The following is a 22803-nucleotide window of genomic DNA, read 5'->3' as shown; positions in this document are numbered from 1 at the left end:
AAGCATTTGTTTTCGATATATGGCCCTCTCAGTTCTTTATTCATACATGGAAGTGGTTTTCTTCTTTCAGTGACACCTAGATTTTACAGGTGCATGGTTATTTAAATATATTTTTGAAATCTTTTTCATAATCATCTTATATACTATTTAGATCTTTCTCAGTACAATTTTCTGACTGAATCTTTATTTTTCTGCAAAAGTTTTTTAACTTCTATATGTTACGTCCCTGTGTTTTTGTGCAGGTAAATTCCCTTTCACAACTGTAGAAATAATATTGTGACAGTCACTAACACCATTTGGACTATTTGTTGTTTTAAAACACATATTCTTTTTACTTGTAATAATAACATCCACAAGGGATGGGTTAAACCCTTTTTAAAACATGTTGGACCTTTAACCAGTTGTGACAAGTTGAAAATATATATAGTCACTCAGGTCCCCAGCCAGAAAATCATACGGTTATATCCCTTACTGATTTTCCTTGCTTTTATCAATATTCATGTATCCTCGTATTAAATCACGAGATAATCTTTTCGATTTGGTAGCTTAAATTAGCTTTTAACTTAAACGGTCGGTTCATCTTAATCCCGTCTAATTGCAATTTTCGCAACCTACCGGAATCGCGACATGTCCACTTCCAAATTGGATCTGATGGTTAGAATTTCCAGTACTGAAAAATGGCAACTGCCACTGAAAACTTAACATCCTCAAAGGTTTTTCTTTATTAATCTGTCCTATGATTTCAGTAATATTTTCATCTTTTAATAACACTACACTTTTATTTACAGAAACCATTGTATAGAGATCAAATCACTGGCATTTTTTTTAAGAACTCAACAGCTCAACTCGTCCAAACATTGTAGATAAATCACAGAGGTTTGTTACAATCTGCCGGGTTTACTATCCATACGAACCCCGAAATCTCGTGTGTGCCAAGACAATTGAGAGCTTTAAAACTTCGGTTACTCTCACATCGTTGGACTAATTTTCCAGCGCCTCTCTTCCGTTGCCATTGATGCCATATATCCTGGCCCTGCAATGTACTTCTTCAGATTCAGATCCAACAATCAGCAACATGGCTCGATATATGTTATATCCTATGAAAACACTGGGAAAACAGTGTTTTTCATTTGATAAACACTCTTAAAGTCTGAGTATATTCCCCATCCCATGAACTCGGCCTTAGCAAACTTAGGCCTTAAACCTGTTGGGGAAAACCCACCAAATGGTGAATGCTTCCTCGTTTTAGTAAGTATGGGACCCCTACAGTGAAACAGATACCAACAAGCTAGAATGAATATGAGAAGCAGCAAAGTTCATAACAGGCAACTACAAAACAAGGGAAGATGGATGCATAACAAACATGCTTGCCAAACTACATGTAGAACTAAAAAAACTACAACATAAACATACAAGCCAAAAGCTTATATTTGGCACTGGCTACGGTTACATTGAAATGTAACAATAATAAAAAAGTTATTGTTACATTGGAGACTAATTGCCAGAATGCAGGGTTGGGTAAGGAACTGATTAATTACGAATGTAACAATAATATTTGTGTCTACGGTTACGTTGTGTTATTTTTAGTTAGATTTATAAGACTTAATCCTTCTATAGTTTTGTTGCTTAATTCTTCGATATGTACGATGCAGTCCGGTAAATCTGCCCACATAAGGCTTTGATTGTATGTATTTCTGCTTAATTATATATAAAATGTAACAAATTTAATATAAATCGATTCACTGACAAGTCAACTTTGAGTAGTTTATCTGATTTCCCAAAAAATATCTGAAATAAATTTTTAAAATCAACAAAACAAGTAGGCCATCCGTGTTTTTATCGGAAACGTGTTTGTCCGGTAAATCCGCCCATGCACAGTAAATATGTATGGAGGGCAGTTTATCACAAAGGAGTAGGGGCAATAAGGCCATAATTTGGCCCAAATATTAGGACAAATTGAAAAGTTACCATACATTTTCTTAACTTTGTTCAAACTACACTAAAATAAAAGGTGTAACGAAAATGAAAACAAATTTTATATTTATTGAGTTACCATGGCAGCAAATTATGACGAAATGTGTATATTTTGTAAAATGTCTTAATTTTCCTTGTTTAACGTCAACCCTTATGTATATATACGATTGGAAAAGTATGTGCACACCCTAGAAACAACTTTATATTTGGTTAGAATATTTCAATAGTTATGATAAAGCTTCTCTAAAATTATTTTGTTGTTTCTTGTCTGCGCACGAGGTTTCCTCGAAGGAAATAATGACAGAAAACTGCATAAACCTAGCAGTTTTCTATGTTTTATTTAAATTGGTGCATTTTATAACGTAATTGTGACGTCATAACATCAAAAATTTTGTATAATTCAATAATATTTTTTGTTTTTATGCATTTCCAAACATTATGTGCAAATTTGGAATAGTTCTTAAAAACTTTATTTTCTTGGGCCAAAACTGGGCCTTAATGCTCCTACTCCTTTATGAAAGGAAAAAGGTGATCTATTTATTAATAGACCACTTATAAAGGGATTCCAGATGATCCAAAAAATTTAAAGTCAGAAATGAGTTTTGTAAGCAATAATATGATTTCGTTAGCTTTAGGAACTGTATTCAGTCAGGGATACTACTTGTACAAGTAATTTTTATTTACTTGAAGAAGTAATATTAATATACAATTACTTATATAAGTAAACTTGTAGGATACTAATACAAGTGTATTTTATTTACTTGTATAGGTAAAAAAAAAATTGTGCAATCAGTTTCTTTGTTGAATTAATGAGATGAAACATTGAACTCTAATCAAAAATTATGAGCTAACCTGGGAAAAATCATTAAAGGCATGTTTTACATCTCAAAACTTTTTTTTAATGGGGTTGTAAAAAAAATTTACTTATTCAAGTGAATTTTTGAGAAAATTAAGGGGAGATTATTCAAACATTATATATAAGTATATTTTTTTTACTTCTTCAAGTAAATAAAGATTACTTGTACAAGTAGTACCCCTGACTGATATATATCACTAGATATTTTCGTAATAAAGTATTTTTCTTTAAAATTTGACATGCAGTGATAATAAGTACAGTTCCTATGAATAAAATAACAGACGAAATATTCAATGAAGTGACAATTACGGAAGTAAATGGGAATGGGCGGGTTTACCGGACGGGTGGAATTACCGGACAGGCGGAATTACCGGACACTACTGTTCTTGATAAAAATAGTAATGATAATAGTGTTTTCAAATAGTTTTAAGTATTAATTGTTTTAATGTTCTTACAGATACTACATACTACAGTTTAGCATGTTTAGTAGTGCCAAAGGCGAAAAATATAGTTCAATGGTTCGATGTTAAGAAGTAAAGTGTTCACTTCTATGTATTCAACTGCACACCTACCCTTATTACTGTCATTATACTTTGAACAATGAATGAAGTGATTCCTATTACCAAATTTGATTTTGGTTGAAAAATTTAAACTTGAGATGCTATTACATCAAAAGACAACATGAAACAACCTCACATGTTTCCAATTAAATATTGGACAAAAATATAAACATCGCAAGAGTAAAAAAAAATTTTTCACCTGAAGCATGGCAAACATTGAAAGTTTCTATAACCATGATAACTTCATAAAGGGATACTGCAGAGTGGAATTGTAAAGTCTGCAAATCCAACGTGCACATTGCTGCATCACTCGTTTGTGATGGCTGCCTAGCGTAGTTTCACCAAAAATGCGTCGGACTAAAACATGCTCCCAAAACAACATACTGGATGTGTAGAAACTGCCATTGTAAATAAAAATTTAAAAAATTATATGCACTATTGTAAAATTCAAATAAAAGTTTTCAAGTTTTATTTTAATACATATTACTAGTCCCAGCATACATTGAAGTGCATTAACGTAACAATAACACAATGTACATGTAACTGTAGACACAAGTATTATTGTTACATTCGTAATTAATTGGTTGCTTACCCACCCCTGCATTTCGGCAATTAATCTCCAATGTAACAATAACTTTTTTTGTTATTGTTACATTTCAATGTTACCGTAGCCAGTGCCTGTTTTTGCGGTACAACAATTTCCAGAGAACTCCCAAAAACTCAATATGAACCAGAGAACCGATAGATATTACCGAAAACCTAACTGTATATAGAGTAATACTGCTGTTATAGAGAACAAAGTCTATAATTTTGAGATAAATGTAAATTTTACTAAAAAAAAAAGAACAATTTAACTTGATTGAAGTGTTGATTTGTGTGTCTTTTATGCAAGTTCCCATCTGGACTCGGGCAAGCGTAATTATTCAAACTTGATCGCAGACTGCGTAAGGTATGCATGTGCTTTGTGCAGGGTACCTTTGTAGTTTTAGTAAATATTCCTAATTAAAGTAAATAACTTTATCATATATAAATATAGGAAGATGTGGTATGAGTGCCAATGAGACAACTCTCCATCCAAGTAACAATTTATAAAAGTAAACCATTGTTAAATTTTAAAATTTTTAACATGTATAGATAATAGTTATCTACATTTTGAATAATTATGTCCCCCATATTGTTATACAAGGAACTTGCATAGAAGACACACAAATCGAAATTCCTGGAGTTAAATTGTACTATTAAGTAAAAATGACAAATATCTCAAATTCATATAGTCATAATTATCAATACAAGCAGTACTAAATGTACATCAAATAAAATCACGTTTTCAGTTATTATCTATCGGTTCTCAGGTTCATATTGAGTTTTAGGGAGTTTTCGGGAAATGGTTGTACCCATATTTTTGTACAAGGTGGTTGAGGGGCTAGGTTTTTTTGTAATTTTACTTTCATTTTATTTTTAAAACTGTCAACCCTTTTTGTTGCATTTGTTTTAAAGAACTCATGTTTTCAGGTTTTTAATACGACCGCAAAAAAAATTTGCGGTTGTATATTGGTATGACGTTGGCGTCCGAAGACACATTGGTTTTCGCACTCTAACTTTAGTTTAAGTTAATGGATCTCTATGAAATTTTATCATAAGGTTCAATACCACAAAAGGAAGGTGGGGAATGATTTTGGGGGTTATGGTACCAACAGTTAAGGAATTAGGGGCCAAAAAGGGGCCAAAAATAAGCATTTTTGTAACTTCCAGACATAACTTGTGTGTTAGTGTATGGATCTCTCTGACATTGTACCACAAGGTTCCATATCACAAAGGGAATGCTTGGATTGATTTTGGGGGTAATTGCCTCCAAATTTTAGGAATTAGGGGCCAAAAAGGGGCAAAAAACAAGCATTTTTCTAGTTTCATGACAATAACTTGTGTGTAAGTGTATGGATCTCTCTGACATTGTACCACAAGGTTCCATATCACAAAGGGAATGCTGGGATTGATTTTGGGGGTAATTGCCTCCGAAGTTCAGGAATTAGGGGCCATAAAGGGGCAAAAAAACAAGCATTTTTCTAGTTTCAGGACAATAACTTGTTGGTAAGTGTATGGATCTTTATGAAATTGTACTACAAGGTTCCATATCAGAAAGGGAAAGCTGGGTTTGAGTTTGGGGGTAATTGCCCTAAACGTTTAGGAATTTGGGGCCAAAAAACAAGCATTTTTCTAGTTTCCAGACAATAACTTGTGTTCAAGTGTATGGATCTCTCTGAAATTGTACTGCAAGGTACCATACCACAAAGGGAAGGCTGGGATTGAGTTTGGGGGTGATGAATCATAAGGGGGTTCAAAAAATTTGGGGGGGGTTCATTTTTTTTCTTTAAAATTCTCCATTTTAAATTGATTATTTCTGATTTATATATAAAAGCAAATAATAATGATATGGTTTGAATAGATAAATTAAAAAATTTTAAGTTCTTAGACCACATTCATTCTGTGTCAGAAACCTATGCTGTGTCAAATATTTAATTACAATCCAAATTCAGTGCTTATGTGTCAGAAACCTATGCTGTGTCAAATATTTAATTACAATCCAAATTCAGTGCTTTATCAAGCTTGAATGTTGTGTCCATACTTTCCCCAACTGTTCAGGGTTCGACCTCTGCGGTTTTATCAAGCTGCGCCCCAGCGGAGCATTTTATTTCTGTCTGCTACTAACCTTAACGAAGAATTTATGGTGAAAAAAAAAACAATGAAAGCAAACGTATACATGTATGAAAATCTATGATGATGATTGATATACATGTAGATAAACATTTAATAACATGAAATTTTAACCATTACTTTTTTTAGGATGTTTTATCGGAAGTACGATTATTTTTGCAAGGAGTAAACCGTGAGAAACAAGTCAGTGGCCAGTCATTGACAAAGTCAGCATTATACCTGTTACAAACTTTACCAGTAGCCAGACATGCTGTATTTGAATACCTCTGTAATGTTTTTGAGGAGGCAGTACAAATTCAAATGAAACAGCTACAGTTTCATGAGTTCAATCAAGATGATTTAGGTAATGATTAGTACAGTTCACTCAAGGTAATCACTCTTGTCAGTGTTGAGGAATTCACTGTAAAACTTAAACATGGAGATTGCTGTTGAATGGAGGTGATAACATTCCCAATTATCAATTTGTTATACATGTAAATGACTTTAAGAACTATATTTTTAAGAGTGAGTCCCCTGGATTCACAATAACAAGAATTCAATGTGAAAATATATGTATCTTGATGTTTTGCATTGTGTCACATAACAGCTGCCAACAATTTTTATTTTGTATATATAAATGATTGATAAAATTGAGAATGGAAATGGGGAATGTGTCAAAGAGACAACAACCTGACCAAAGAGCAGAAAACAGCCGAAGGCCACAAATGAGTCTTCAACCCTGCGAGAAAATCCCGCACCCAGAGGCTGGCTTCAGCTGACCCCTAAACAAAAATGTGTACTAGTTCAGTGAAAATGGACGTCACACTAAACTCCAAAACATATAAATGAACTAAAATTAAAAAACATACAAGACTAACAAAGGCCAGAGGCTCCTGACTTGGGACAGGCGCAAAAATGCGGTGGGGTTAAACATGTTTTGTGAGATCTCAACCCTCCCCCTATACCTCTAACCAATGTAGAATAAACAAACACACAGCAGTACGCACAGTAAAATTCAGTTCAAAAGAAGTCCAAGTCCGATGTCAGAATAGGTAACAAAAGAAACTAAGAAAAAATGACAATGATACATAAATGAACAAAGGACTACTAGCAGTTACTGACATGCCAGCTCCAGACCTCAATTAAACTGATTGAAAGATTATGTCTTCATCATATTAAAATCAAGCACTATCCCTCCCGTTAGGGGTTTAGTATCATACCATCATAAAATATATGAGGAGAACATAACCCGTATCATGCCAACAACTGGTTTTAGAATCATTGTGTTTATTTCCGATACCTGTTTTAATTTTTTTTTCTGATTCTAAATGGAATTCATTGTTGAATTCGTGTAATTGTTTAGAAAGCTGTAATCATGGTAATGAGACGAAATGAAAAATATCAAAGACCAACACAATCATGATAATATGCTCATCTGTTTTGGTAAAATTTGTTTTGGTGTGTGTTTTAATTTGGTACTTACATCTTAATCACCAAATCAAACTGACAACAGTCAAATATCCCAATTTACTGTATTACAACTAGTCTTTACATACAAATAACTCTTTTTAAAGGCTAAGATGTCATATATTTATTATATGAATTAGAAATGAATTACAGAAATTATTTCTTTTAAAGGTGAATCAAGTAACACTTTAGACTCAGTCATACAGGATGCTTGTGGAGTTTTATTCAATTTTATAAAGACCAATCCTGCAGCATGGGCACCCATTATATCATCAGTAAGTCATTTTATAATACTGTGGATTCATTATTATTTGTTGGATACCAATTTTCGTGGTTTTCGTGGGTACAGGTGAACCACGAATTCAAATGTTAAACGAATTACAAATTATCTATAGGCTTTGTATGCAGAGATTGGCAAAACCACGAAATCAAATATCCATGAAAATGCAAGTTTTCCTCAATCCACGAAAATAAATGAATCCACAGTAGTTGAAAAAATCATAAAGTCTCAGTTCAAGATTTTGTTTGGGTTAATCTATTGTGGATTCATTTATTATTTGCTGGTACATTTTTTGTGGTTGGAGCAAAATCTACTATTTTGAGGGTACCATAGATTTTAGCATTATTATTTGCTACTATTAAACAGGTAACTTATTTATTTAGCAGCTTATATAAATTTATGGTTTCTCCTTACCAGTGAACTAGACCATAAGTAATATCCAGTGTTCTAGGATTTTCATACATTTGCAACTTTCCACGGGAAAGTTAGTATCAAAAATTCACTTTCCTACAAGTTTAATGAACTTTCCCTTATTTTTATACTATTTGAAAAATGTTTTCATAATTTTCTTATTCCTTTTATCGCATGTTTATACATGTAGTTCAATTTGAAATTATGAACTCTGTTATTTCCTTTGAAATTAATTAGTTTGTCAAACTAGCTTGTGATTGTGTTGATAATTCAATGTCATGTTCATCTAGATATACAAAAAATTTGATGGAATATATTAATTTTGTTTTGAAATATATTAATTTAAGTTTGACACATGTCTATTTGTGACATAAACAATGTAACTTCAGTAATTCAAATGTATTGGCACAAAAAAGTGATAACATTTCAAGCAGAAAATCAACAATTTGAGATCCGGATATCAAATCTTTTACCGTTTGCATTCCGGTTATTAGTTTTTTGCGTCTAGATCAGATGGATGCTTGAAATCACGGATTTCTCTTGCTTAGCTAGCAAGTGTCTTTATGACTGTGATTGCGAAACATGTGCCCATGTTTCTCTCCCCTAGACTTTAAAACCCCTGCATGATTTACAGATTGAAATAAACAATTAATTTCCCCATAGGCGACAATGATAGCCTTTTTCGAGATACAGACTTCAGAAAGTTGATTTTTTTAACGAAACCTTGCTAGAATTAAAGAAAAGTTATTAGGACAGTATTTTTTGGTCCAAAAAATATAGGTTCGCGTTGCTTTTCTTAGCGTAATTTGTACTTATCTCCCATGCCTATCAATTTTGCACTTAAAAATACGGGTCTCATCTTAGCGTTTAAAAGACATCTCAGTTCCGTTAGGGCTAATGAAAATAATTTATTTGGCCTTTGGTATAATGCAGCATGCAAGAAGTCTCTAATAACAAAAAATAACGGGCGCACATATCAACCAATCAGGATTAGCTATACTCTTAATTCTGAATACCATGTTATGCTCATAAAATGGCTGCGCCCATAAAATCTAATGGTGTATTGTAACCTATACGGTATTTAATACTTTCTAGAATCATGCAATTCATAGTTCGTTAGATGCACAAATATATATGCCACACAAAAATCATCTTCAAAACGTTCTGGCATTACTCTCTGAATTTTCACAATTTTTTATCAGAGGTGACCCCAGTCAAAAAATGGGGAAAAAAAATTTCTGATTTTTTGAGTAAATGCGGTACTGCTAAAAAGGGCCTGAAGATAATGTCCACTTTCTCCAATGATTCTTTGTATGTCATCAAGTACTGATTATATTGATACCAAAACCGATCAAATATGTAACTACTACGGTGAATTTTGAACAACAGTTTTAAATGAAACCATTTTCGTATAAAAGTACATTTTTGAAACAGACTATAGCATTTCAAAATATGAAAAATGTGTAAATATTTGTGTTTAAACATCGAAAACTATTCGTTAACTACAAAATGTCATGACTATTCTATTTTTTATAGTCTGTCATTCGAGTGAACATTTCAATGTTCGAAGGGGATCATTTCTGTACATTTTCACTGAATTTGGTAATTTCGATAACAGCACTTGGATCGAGATTGTCATGTTTAAAAATCGATTTGTATATCCAAACTCTAGACGTGTACGTGCTTTTTTCAAACAAATCAGCAGAAGTTCAGAAAATGACATATTCTCTCCACAGTAAGTCAAAAGTCGAACCCACCCTTGTTTCTAAGGTAAAACGCAATACAAAAATGAAACAGACTATAGCTTAAAAACTAGTTAATCAATAATTCATTTGTCACCAAAAAATACGGTTTCACATCAAATATCAAGTAAAATTACTGTTTTTGACACTTTTTGAGCACTATGATAAAGAAATGTCGACGCTGTATAGATTGAAATAAACAATTAATTTCCCCATAGGCGACAATGATAGCCTTTTTCGAGATACAGACTTCAGAAAGTTGATTTTTTTAACGAAACCTTGCTAGAATTAAAGAAAAGTTATTAGGACAGTATTTTTTGGTCCAAAAAATATAGGTTCGCGTTGCTTTTCTTAGCGTAATTTGTACTTATCTCCCATGCCTATTAATTTTGCACTTAAAAATACGTGTCTCATCTTAGCGTTTAAAAGACATCTCAGTTCCGTTAGGGCTAATGAAAATAATTTATTTGGCCTTTGGTATAATGCAGAATGCAAGAAGTCTCTAATAACAAAAAATAACGGGCGCACATATCAACCAATCAGGATTAGCTATACTCTTAATTCTGAATACCATGTTATGCTCATAAAATGGCTGCGCCCATAAAATCTAATGGTGTATTGTAATTATATATATAACCTACACCAACAAAAACGATCTTGCCTTGAGACTTTGATTGAAATAAAAGATTTAAAGAATACAACTGTTTCATCGACTGTCTGATCTGCATGAATTGGAAGTTTCTGTAATTTAATTTTACTTGCCCACGGACAACAAAGGTTTGAATTTCCACTTTCCCGTGACCTAAATCAACTTGCCACGGGTGACGGGAAATGGGAATTCTAGAACACTGAATATCTAACTAATTTTACTGAATCTACAGTAAACTGGAATCAAGTTATTTATGTGCATACTTTAATTTTGTCTTTAGCCCTTTTTATGTATATTGGTATGATGTTGTCGTCGTCGGCGTCGTCGTCGTCGGAAGACACATTGGTTTTCGCACTCTAACTTTAGTTTAAGTGAATGGATCTCTATGAAATTTTACCTTAAGGTTCAATACCACAAAAGGAAGGTTGGGATTGATTTTGGGGGTTATGGTACCAACAGTTAAGGAATTAGGGGCCAAAAATAAGCATTTTTGTAATTTCCAGACATAACTTGTGTGTTAGTGTATAGATCTCTCTGACATTGTACTGCAAGGTACCATACCACAAAGGGAAGGCTGGGATTTATTTTGGGGGTAATTGCCTCAAAATTTTAGGAAATAGGGGCCAAAAAGGGGCAAAAAACAAGCATTTTTCTAGTTTCAGGACAATAACTTGTGTGTAAGTGTATGGATCTTTATGAAATTGTACTACAAGGTTCCATATCACAAAGGAAAAGCTGGGTTTGAGTTTGGGGGTAATTGCCTTAAACATTTAGAAATTTGGGGCCAAAAAAGGGCCTAAAAACAAGCATTTTTCTAGTTTCCAGACAATAACTTGTGTTCAAGTGTATGGATCTCTCTGAAATTGTACTGCAAGGTACCATACCACAAAGGGAAGGCTTGGATTGAGTTTGGGGATGATGAATCATAAGGGGGTTCAAAAAATTTGGGGGGAGGGAATTTTTTTTCCCTTTTTTTCTTTAAAAGTTTCCATTTTAAATTGGTTATTTCTGATTTATATATAAAAGCAAATAATAATGATATGGTTTGAATAGGTAAATTAAAATTTTTTAAGTTCTTAGACCACATTCATTCTGTGTCAGAAACCAATGCTGTGTCAAATATTTAATCACAATCCAAATTCAGTGCTGTATTACGCTTGAATGTTGTGACCATACTTGCCCAAACTGTTCAGGGTTTGACCTCTGCGGTCGTATCAAGCTGTGCCAAGCGGAGCATTTTATTAGCCTATTTTTTGGTGATTTAATTTCATGATTTTAAAATTTATTTGATGTAATTTAATAGGGAAAGATCCCAGTTTTACATATTTGAGACGATTTATATTCACATTATTTTCTACTCACGAAAGTCATGAAAATAAGTAACTGTCAAAAATTAGTTGGTTTATAGTATATATTTCACAGTATATGCCTGTAATATTAATGGTAACTTTTATTTATAAAGACCAATCATTAAATCATATTAACTCACATAGAAATCTTATATTTCAGTGGTCTTTGGAACTCCTTGGTCATCTCAGTGGTAAATACTCAACACACAGAGGAGTTCCACATTCAGGATCATTGAATGAGCTTTTGCAGCTATGGATGACATGCAAACCAACCAAATCTTTGATAGAGGTCGCCACTGAATGCTTTGCAGCTATGTAAGTAGAAATATAATAGATATAAGAAGATGTGGTATGAGTGCCAATGAGACAACTATCCATCCAAGTAACAATTTTTAAAAGTAAACCATTATAGATCAATGTATGGCCTTCAATACGGAACCTTGGCATACACCTGACAACAAGCTACAAAGGGCCCCAAAAATGACTAGCGTAAAACCATTCAAACAGGAATACCAACAGTCTAATCTATAGAAAAAAATGAGAAACACTTATGAACCACATCAACAAACGACAACCACTGAACATCAGGTTCCTGACTTAGGACAGGTTCAAACAAATGCAGCGGGTTTGAATGTTTTATCTGGCGCCAACCTTCAACTAAGTTGTCTAGACATACTTTTGCTAGAGGACTCGAACAAATTCAAGGCCTTGTTTTCCACAGGGCTAAAAAAGTATAACAAAAATATGAACTCCAAGGCAAATTCAAAAAGGAGAAGTCCATAAAAACTGACAAAATCAAATGCTATCAATCAAAGAACCAAGCTTAAGTGAAAAACAACTGCCATATTCCTGACTTGATACAGGTAAGGGGAGGCTATTCATTATCTATAATTAATTTGAAAGTAATAAACTGATAAGTATTTCTTTATATCATGCCTCAAAAAATAGATGCTAGATCATGTTCATAAAAATTCCATTGTTTTTGCTTATATTTGCTTAACAGAGTATTCCTAATAAGGAATTCATTTATACCATGTTTGGTTAGCCAAAAGTGATTGGTGATATAACAGGACAAATTATACAGTAAATGAAACTTTGTCAGAGTTTCATGACAAGTTTTATTGTTTATGAAAATATTTTGGTTGCTTAATAGGCTGGACTCTTAATCGTTCAATTTATTTTCAGGGTGAAAGGTGCACCAGAAGTTTGTGTAGATTCATTACTGGAAGCTTCAGTTAAGTACAGTCCACATTTTGACTGGGTTGTAGCTCATATTGGGTGAGTATTGGTTTAAATAAAGGTTCAGTATAAAAAAATAAATGAAGTTTTATTCACTGAATGTTAAGATAACATGTTGGTAAATTTTATTTGTTTGTTATTTTGACATTAGGCTGAATTAACATTGAAACAAGAATGAATATAAGTAAATTTTGTATTATCACATGTGTGAAAAGAAAATAATTTATAAATGAATTGCATAGGTTGTTTCTAGTTCTTATGACATAACAGTGTAAAGGTTTACACACTAGAAAAGAAAATATTCATGAGGACACAAATGTAAGGTTAATTATTGCATTTCAGCAAATGTTGCATACAATTTCTGAATTTACAGTATTTAGTGGTGTGATAAATATGACTTTTTTCAGATCATGTTTTCCGACCACCATTATAACAAGGGTTTTAATGAGTGGTTTAAAAGATTACTATCAACATGGTGGAAAACCTGGAGAAGGGCACATGTCATCTGATGATAAAATGCCAAAGATGGCATCTGCAGTGGGAATTCTAGGACATCTGGCATCTAAGCATGGGCAAGACATTAGAAACGCCTTGATGAAATTATTTGAGGTAAGTTATTAGGACAAACTTTTCTGGTGCCTTAAGTGTTGAAAATTAATTTTGAACAAACATTCTACCTTGCAGGGAGCAGAAGAAAAACCATGGATAGCCCATACATGATATTTAAGCTGAGAGAAAAGAAATCAATCTAGTAGGCATATGTCATACCATCTCTTGACAGTTTGGTCATCTGAATGAAAATGACAAAACAATACAAAAAATCATTGCACACAGTTTGATGCATAGATATCTTAAACATTTTGGAAGGCCTTCTGTTAGGAACTTCAAATAAGAGATTCCTGGAAATTATTACCAAACACATGTGAGCATGCTTAACCGTGTGATGAATATTATAGTCATCCCTAACAACTTCCTTTTTTTACCAAATGCGTATATGTTCTTACACACAACAGCCATTTACGAAATTTTCAAGTTATATTTCACAGGATCTACCATTCTGGGCTTTCAGAAAATATGTATACTTTTTGTTAATATCTAGAGAATAGTGTACCACAGATAAGAATTAAAGTCAAAGGAGGGCTTTACCGATGATGAAATAGAAAGGAGTAGGGGCATTAAGGCCCGGTTTTGGCCCAAGAAAATAAAACGTTTTACAACTATTTCAAATCGGCACATAATGTTTCGAAACGCATAGAGTGAAGAAATATAAATGAAAAGCATAAGATTGTTAATCTGATGACGTCACAATTACGTCATAATATGTACCGTTTTCATGAAAAAGATGAAAAATACAGAATGTGTGCAATTTTCCATTGTTATTTCCATTACGGAAACATCGTGCGCAGCCAAGAAACAACAAAATAATTTAAGAGAAGCTTTATTATAACTAGTAACATAATCTCACCAAATATAAAGTTGTTTCCTGGGTGCGCACATACTTTGCCAATCTAAAATATACTTAGAATTTGATAAAAAGCAAGGAAATTTAAGAAATTTTACAAAATATACAAATTTCGTCATGGTTTGTTGCCATGGTAGCTTGTTTAATGTGAAATTTGTTTTTATTTTCTGAAAACCTGGTACCTTAGTCTAGTTAGGGCAAATTTAAGAATATGTATGATAACTTTTAAATTTGCAGTAATATTTGGGCCAAATAAGGGCCTTATTGCCCCTACTCCTTTGAAAACTGGATTTTTTTACCATTGTACCAAATGATATGAAATCTTTTTAATTCATCATGTCTTCATGTCTATATGAATTTATGCTCTAAATCAATTAATTTATTATATCATACTACAGCATACAGCGCTATTTCTTAAATACAAGACATTTCTATGGCAATAATATTGTGATGTCTTTTCAATCTTCACTTGAATGAGATCTTCAGTTTCAGATGGGAAAGAGACTTTTGTAGTTGATATTGTATTTAGTTTCTCATTTTCAGGCCAGTTTAACAGCTGAGAGTGAGATGATTAGGAAGACAACCATTCCTTTCCTACTGAAGCTGGCATCTTTGTCTCCAATGTTACTTAATATTCTAACCACAGATCTTATTAATGCATGTATGTATTGGAAATTTTATTAATTTGAATTTTTTATTGTATTTCTAGACACTTCCAAATTTTATATACATAAACTGCAAGATTCTATCATATTAAAAACGAAATAATGTGAGTTTAAGAAATCTTGTCATGACACAAATTTTTTTGTAAACATGTTGAAATTAGTGTTTTTTTGGATTTTTAGCTCACCTGGCCCAAAGGGCCAAGTGAGCTTTTCTCATCACTTGGCGTCCGTCGTCCGTAAACTTTTACAAAAATCTTCTCCTCTGAAACTACTTGGCCAAATTTAACCAAACTTGGCCACAATCATCATTGGGGTATCTAGTTTAGAAAATGGGACCGGTGAGCTGGCCAACCAACCAAGATGGCCGCCATGGCTAAAAATAGAACATAGGGGTAAAATGTAGTTTTTGGCTTATATCTCTGAAACCAAAACATTTAGAGCAAATCTGGCATGGGATAAAATTGTTTATCAGGTCAAGATCTATCTGCCCTGAAATTTTCAGATAAATCGGACAACCCGTTGTTGGGTTGCTGCCCCTGAATTGGTAATTTTAAGGAAATTTTGCAGTTTTTGGTTATTATCTTGAATATTATTATAGATAGAGATAAACTGTAAACAGCAATAATGTTCAGCAATGTAAGATCTACAAATAAGTCAACTTGACCAAAATGGTCAGTTGACCCCTTGAGGAGTTATTGCCCTTTATAGTCAATTTTTAACCATTTTTCGTAAATTTTTGTAATCTTTTACAAAAATCTTCTCCTCTAAAACTACTTGGCCAAATTTAACCAAACTTGGCCACAATCATCATTGGGGTATCTAGTTTAAAAAATATGTCTGATGACCCCGCCAGCGAAGCAAGATGGCCGCCATGGCTAAAAAATAGTACATAGGGTAAAATGCAGTTTTTGGCTCATATCCCTGAAACCAAATCATTTAGAGCAAATCTGATGAGGATAAAATTGTTCATTAGGTCAAGATCTATCTGCCCTGAAATTTTCAGACCAATCAGGCAACACTTTGTAAGGTTGCTGCCCCTGAATTGGTAATTTTAAGAAAATTTTGCAGCTTTTGGTTATTATCTTTAATATTATTATAGATAGAGATAAACAGTAAACAGCAATAATGTACAGCAAAGTAAGATCTACAAATAAGTCAACATGACCAAAATTGTCAATTGACCCCCTAAGGAGTTATTGCCCTTTATAGTCAATTTTTTACAATTTTCATAAATTTTGTAAATTTTTGTAAATTTTACAAAATATTTTCCACTGTAACTACTGGGCCAAGTTCATAATAGATAGAGATAATTGTAAGCAGCAAGAATGTTCAGTAAAGTAAGATCTACAAACACATCACCATCACCAAAACACAATTTTGTCATGAATCCATCTGTGTCCTTTGTTTAATATGCACATAGACCAAGGTGAGCGACACATGCTCTTTAGAGCCTCTAGTTTTTCTTTTTATGAATACATGTTTAAAAGTATACATTATATAAGTTATCTGTATAATATATAATATAAACTTGGAAATGTTTGTTAAAGTTTTATTGTTGCTCTATTTGCAGTGGTGGCAACCCCCCTCCCCCTAAAAAAAATAACAATAAAAAATAATAATTCATTGAACAGTTCTCAGTTAAAGTAAAAAATGTAATAGAAATTTCAATAAAAATATCAGACGAATCCCCTAATCTACATGATAGGATGGTTCTATCATAAGAGATTACTAAATGGGACTGATGTTTGAACTGCTGTGTTCTCTGTTTTGGCTTCGTATCGAATTTACCAAGTCTATGATGTATAAGATTTAATTTTTGTTTGCAGTGACCCCAGAAGTACTGAATCAGTTAAATACTATTTTATCGCAGTGGAAAAATACAAGTCATCAGGAATATGAAAGGTATGTCATGTGATCATAGGACAACAGTAGAAAATTGTGAAATTTCTAAATTTGTATAAAAAACCTAGATTAAAAAAAGAAGAAAAGTATGGTTTAGGTATAAAAAAATAGATAATAGGTACACTTCAATAGTTAAGTAAACCAGCAACAAGAGAAAGCCAAATTTTGTTCTTGTTGAAGTGATGTAATTTTTAGATGTTATTTTTATTTATTTTATTTTTTGGGGTTATCAGATGTTGCTCCACATTTGTTTAATCTTGTTGATAAGTTGTTGATGTAACCTCAAATCTGATAATTTTGTTGATTTAACCCCATGTCTGTTAAATTTTGTTGATGTAATCTCACATGATTTTTAATTCCTTAATTATGGGTTTTTTAACAAATGATAAAACCGAATAAAAGGTGAATGGGAAAAAAAAGACATTCACTTTTCTATTCATTTTACAGTTCACCACAATAAAATAATCATTGTCATTGATTTCTCGACTGCTAACTCTCAACTTAAAAACAACAGATCATAGTAAATATGAAAACGACTTCTTTGGTGTTGGTAATGAACATTATTCAACTGAGTTTAAGTTTGAAACTAGTCATGTTTCTTGTGAAAGTTTGTTCTTCTCATTTTCTATATTATTAGATGTTATTTCTTTCACAAAGAAATAACATAAAACAGGAAATATACAGTCAAATCTGTCTAAACTGAACCCTGTATAACATGTATAAGCAGGACACCTGTCTAATCTGAATTCTTGTATCAGTGATTATTCTTAAGGATGTTCGCTCCTCTTGCTTTTGAATTTTTGTCAGAATCCTCTGGTTTTATCCATGTAGTGCCAATAAATATTTTGACCGCTAACCCTTACTTTTCTTTTCATAGTTTTATCTCATATAGTTTAAAAAGCCATATTTGAAAATCTTATAAAACCCTTGTTATTTTATAATAGATTTTGAAAGAAAAATGTTAAATGTATAAAAAATATAGAGAGAATCATTTCCCGCCAATTTTTCAAAGGCTTATATCTCGAAAACAAGGTTGGGGACCCTTCATTTTTTTCTGCTTTTTAGCTCACCTGGCCCGAAGGGCCAAGTGAGCTTTTCTCATCACTTGGCGTCCGTCGTCCGTCGTCCGGCGTCGTCCGTCGTCGGCGTTAACTTTTTACATTTTGAACTTCTTCTAGAGAACCACTGAATGGAATGAAACCAAACATGGCATGAATGTTCCTTATGAGGTGCTGACCAAGTGTTGTTACTTTGTAGCCGATCCATCATCCAAGACGGCCGCCAGCGGGGGTCTTAGTTTAACATAGGACCCTATGGGAAATGCATACAAATGACTTCTTTTAGAGAACCACTGAATGGAATGAAACCAAACATGGCATGAATGTTCCTTATTAGGTGCTCACCAAGTGTTGTTACTTTGTAGCCGATCCATCATCCAAGATGGCCGCCAGCGGGGGACTTAGTTTAACATAGGACCCTATGGGAAATGCATACAAATGACTTCTTTTAGAGAACCACTGAATGGAATAAAACCAAACATGGCATGAATGTTCCTTATGAGGTGCTGACCATGTGTTGTTACTTTGTAGCCGATCCATCATCCAAGATGGCCGCCATCGGGGAACTTAGTTTAACATAGGACCCTATGGGAAATACATACAAATGTCTTCTTTTAGAGAACCACTGAATGGAATGAAACCAAACATGGCATGAATGTTCCTTATGAGGTGCTGACCAAGTGTTGTTACTTTGTAGCCGATCCATTATCCAAGATGGCCGCCAGCAGGGGACTTAGTTTAACATAGGACCCTATGGGAAATACATAAAAATGTCTTCTTTTAGAGAACCACTGAATGGAATGGAACCAAACATGGCATGATTGTTCCTTATGAGATGCTGACCAAGTGTTGTTACTTTGCAGTCGGTCCATCATCCAAGATGGCCGCCAGCGGGGGACTTAGTTTAACATAGGACCCTATGGGAAATACATACAAATGTCTTCTTTTAGAGAACCACTGAATGGAATGAAACCAAACATGGCATGAATGTTCCTTATGAGGTTCTGACCAAGTGTTGTTACTTTGTAGCCGATCCATCATCCAAGATGGCCGCCAGCGGGGGACTTAGTTTAACATAGGACCCTATGGGAAATACATACAAATGTCTTCTTTTAGAGAACCACTGAATGGAATGAAACCAAACATGGCATGAATGTTCCTTATGAGGTGCTGACCAAGTGTTGTTACTTTGCAGTCTGTCCATCATCCAAGATGGCCGACAGCAGGGGACTTAGTTTAACAAAGGACCTATGGGAAATACATACAAATGTCTTCTTTTAGAGAACCACAGAATGGAATGAAACCAAACATGGCATGAATCTTTCTTATGAGATGCTGACCAAGTGTTGTTACTTTGTAGCTGATCCATCATCCAAGATGGCCGCCAGCGGGGGACTTAGTTTTACATAGGACCCTTTGGGAAATACATGAAAATGTCTTCGTTTGGAGAACCAATAAACGGAATGGAACCAAACATGGCATGAATGTTCCTTATGAGATGTTGACCAAGTGTTATTACTTTGCAGCCGATCCATCATCCAAGATGGCCGACAGCAGGGGACTTAGTTTAACATAGGACCCTATGGGAAATACATACAATTGTCTTCTTTTAGAGAACCACTGAATGGAATTGAACCAAACATGGCATGAATGTTCCTTATGAGTTGCTGACCAAGTATTGTTACTTTGCAGTCGATCCACCATCCAAGATGGCCGCTAGGGGGAGGGGCTTAGTTTAACATAGGACCCTATAGGAAATACATACAAATGTCTTCTTTTAGAGTACCACTGAATGGAATGAAACCAAACATGGCATGAATGTTCCTTTTGAAGTGCTGACCAAGTGTTGCTACTTTGTTGCCGATTTACTGTTCAAGATGGCCACCAGGATATTTTATTAAATAACGGGACCAATATTAATCAAAATTTGGCCTCAATCATTATTTGGGTATCTGTTATGATTTTTATCTATCTTTACATGATTTCTAAAACCAAAGTAGAGTCAGGTGAGCGACACAGGCTCTTGAGAGCCTCTAGTTTAGTTCCATTATTTATATACTTTCAATTTATATCAGTTTTTTAAAAAGCTTATTATTTTGAAACAGAGTAGCGAACATCCTTAAATAATTTAACCTATGTAAACACCTATCTAATCTAAACAAAGTCCTCAGTATAGAAGGAGTTCTGGTTAGACAGTTTTCTCTGCATATGGTACTGACGGAAGGCACTTTTAAAATAAGTTATCATCTAGGAATACAATTGCAGTTTAACATTTGTCATTCAATAGTGATTTTCCTTATTTTCCATTAAAATAGATATGAGAGGGAAGAAAGGGACTTCCAAAATCCCTGTACAACCAACTTATATTCTTCAAGTAATTTTTATACATCATAGGAGCAAAAATGCATAATTAAAAATGACCCACAAACAATGTCAAAAAAGAATTTGCCCTTCCTACCCACCCACATTTGTTTTAATGTAATAGCCCTAAAGGAATATCTGTAAATCATATTTCTTTTTTATTACAGTTTCCTCCTGTTGGTGGTGCATCTTGTGATACAGAGTGATATTGGAGCTTATCAAGTCTTACAGTTCTTTCTCCAAGCTGCCATTCCAACAGGTATGAAAAACATTTACAGGATGTTATTCTATAATTTTCTGACATATTGAAAAAGGAATGTATGTGCTGACACTTTTTATTTACCAGGCCTTTTGGTCATATAACTTACCTCAGTACTCGAAGAACAAAATTTTTGCTTGAAACACCAAATCCAGTATTTTGATTGTGAGTCTGAGTATGATAATTGTAGTCGAAAGTTTTCTGACTAAACTTTAGTTCATGAACCTAATCCATAAAGCATATTGAGGTAATTTAAGGAAACCAACTGACTTTTGCTAGAGATTATTTTGAATCAGATCTGCAGCCAATTTTCTGTAAGATTATTTTTTTTCATATTTTCTAGAATAATAGTAAATAATGTAAAATGCTTTAACTATTAAAATTATCTCTTCTGTCAAATTATTTTCCCTATTGATCTATGAAACAATATTGGTTTAAAAGTATATTCAACTTGCAATATCAGATGTTCATGAATGCTCCAAGAAATAAGAATCACTAATTATGTTAATTGATTTGTTAAAGCTGCTGAAAAAATATAAAAGTCTTTGTAGATAGATCAAGATACAGTAAATTTTCTTAATCAAGATGAAAATTACTATGAATTCATTATTATTCGGTGGATACCCATTTTCATGGACTTCCTGGTTAGTGAACCATGAAATGTAAATGTTGAAGAACAAATTTTCTATTAGGCTTGTATGCCAACTTGGGAAAAACCATGAAATCAAATATCCATGAAAATACATTTTATCCTCAATCATGAAATTTGTTACCCACGGAAAAAAAACCAAATTAACAGTATAATAACAACACTGACTTTGGATTATTTGTGTTGTCGGGTAGCTGTCTCATTGACTGTACAAGTCATCTCCTTTGACATGTATTTATATATGTTTTATTGTAGGTACAGAGGCCAAAGTTATCCATGAAGATATACAAGATACATGTTCCTTTCTTATTGTAAGTTTGATTATTATACATTCTGTCAAAAATACAAGGTAAGAGAAGTGGTATATTCTTGTATGGTTGTGGCCTGTTATCTACTTCCTGCATGAAGAGATATTTTTTATATCACATTGAACTGAGTGTGATATGAATATTAAAGTGATAGGAAAAATATGTTAATTTGGTTGGTCTATCCTGCAATGTGTTACTAAATTGCAATAATTCCATTGTCTATTTGTTAGGTCAATGATGACTTTCAAAGGTCACATTTCCACATTGGAAATGGTGATATCTTCAAAATTATTCAAAACACTCACTTGTTTCATCTGAAAATATTCTTTTTGTCAAATGTGATTCTATTTTGAAGCGTACAGAAAGCTGGAAAAGTTTTAGCAGTTGTCTATGTTCCTGACACAATATTCTCAATACTATAAGTGGACTTTGATTTAAAGTGAAGCTTGCGAAATAGAAAATATTTTAACTGGACATAGATAATATTTTTTACTGTAAGAGATATACCGGTAGGTTCTACTACTTATGAGAATATAAAATTGCTTGATATCAACTCTCGATATTCAATTTTGATAGTGCTAAACTCAAGTGACAAATGCAGACCATACCTTTAAACATTGTATTTACAAGATTTAATATTGATGTATAGGGTTTGTAAAAGTCAGTGGAGTGTAATTTCATGAATGATGATGATTTAAGGACCCGTAATACAGAAAATGGGCTCAGGCCTCTTAGCATAATTCATAAATTTCATTACGGTATGTTGTAATCGTAGGATCAGTTGTTAAGAGAAGTACAAAGTGCAGTATACCACAGACAGAATAATGGAATGGTGGAAGTCCCCTTTCTGGCCTCACTCACACCAAAGGTCAAAGAGTTGACCCGGATGCTTTTACAAAGTGATGGCATGGTGTAAGTATT

At 33.3% G+C, this 22803-nt stretch overlaps 1 protein-coding gene and 1 long non-coding RNA gene across 2 annotated transcripts in view; both read left to right on the top strand.

The window, feature by feature from the left end:
• The first annotated feature begins 648 nt into the window (after window positions 1-648).
• The window catches only part of LOC127729657 (integrator complex subunit 5-like), a 36269-nt gene continuing 14114 nt past the window's right edge, over window positions 649-22803 (top strand). Inside the window, exons 1-11 of the mRNA XM_052237506.1 lie at window positions 649-713; window positions 6232-6445; window positions 7720-7823; window positions 12140-12294; window positions 13165-13257; window positions 13626-13827; window positions 15224-15341; window positions 17172-17247; window positions 20834-20925; window positions 21830-21885; window positions 22658-22794. Coding sequence (XP_052093466.1) covers window positions 678-713; window positions 6232-6445; window positions 7720-7823; window positions 12140-12294; window positions 13165-13257; window positions 13626-13827; window positions 15224-15341; window positions 17172-17247; window positions 20834-20925; window positions 21830-21885; window positions 22658-22794 — 1283 coding nt within the window. The 5' untranslated portion in view covers window positions 649-677. The remainder of the gene's footprint in view (window positions 714-6231; window positions 6446-7719; window positions 7824-12139; window positions 12295-13164; window positions 13258-13625; window positions 13828-15223; window positions 15342-17171; window positions 17248-20833; window positions 20926-21829; window positions 21886-22657; window positions 22795-22803) is intronic.
• Window positions 18296-20344, top strand: LOC127729658 (uncharacterized). The gene is made up of 2 exons (XR_007994754.1): window positions 18296-18476; window positions 18643-20344. It is a non-coding gene; the product is annotated as an uncharacterized LOC127729658 (long non-coding RNA).

Source organism: Mytilus californianus, unplaced genomic scaffold, assembly GCF_021869535.1.
Source record: "Mytilus californianus isolate M0D057914Y unplaced genomic scaffold, xbMytCali1.0.p SCAF_2, whole genome shotgun sequence".
NCBI classification, from domain to species: Eukaryota; Metazoa; Mollusca; class Bivalvia; order Mytilida; family Mytilidae; genus Mytilus; species Mytilus californianus.
This window is presented reverse-complemented; position numbering and strand designations above follow the sequence as displayed.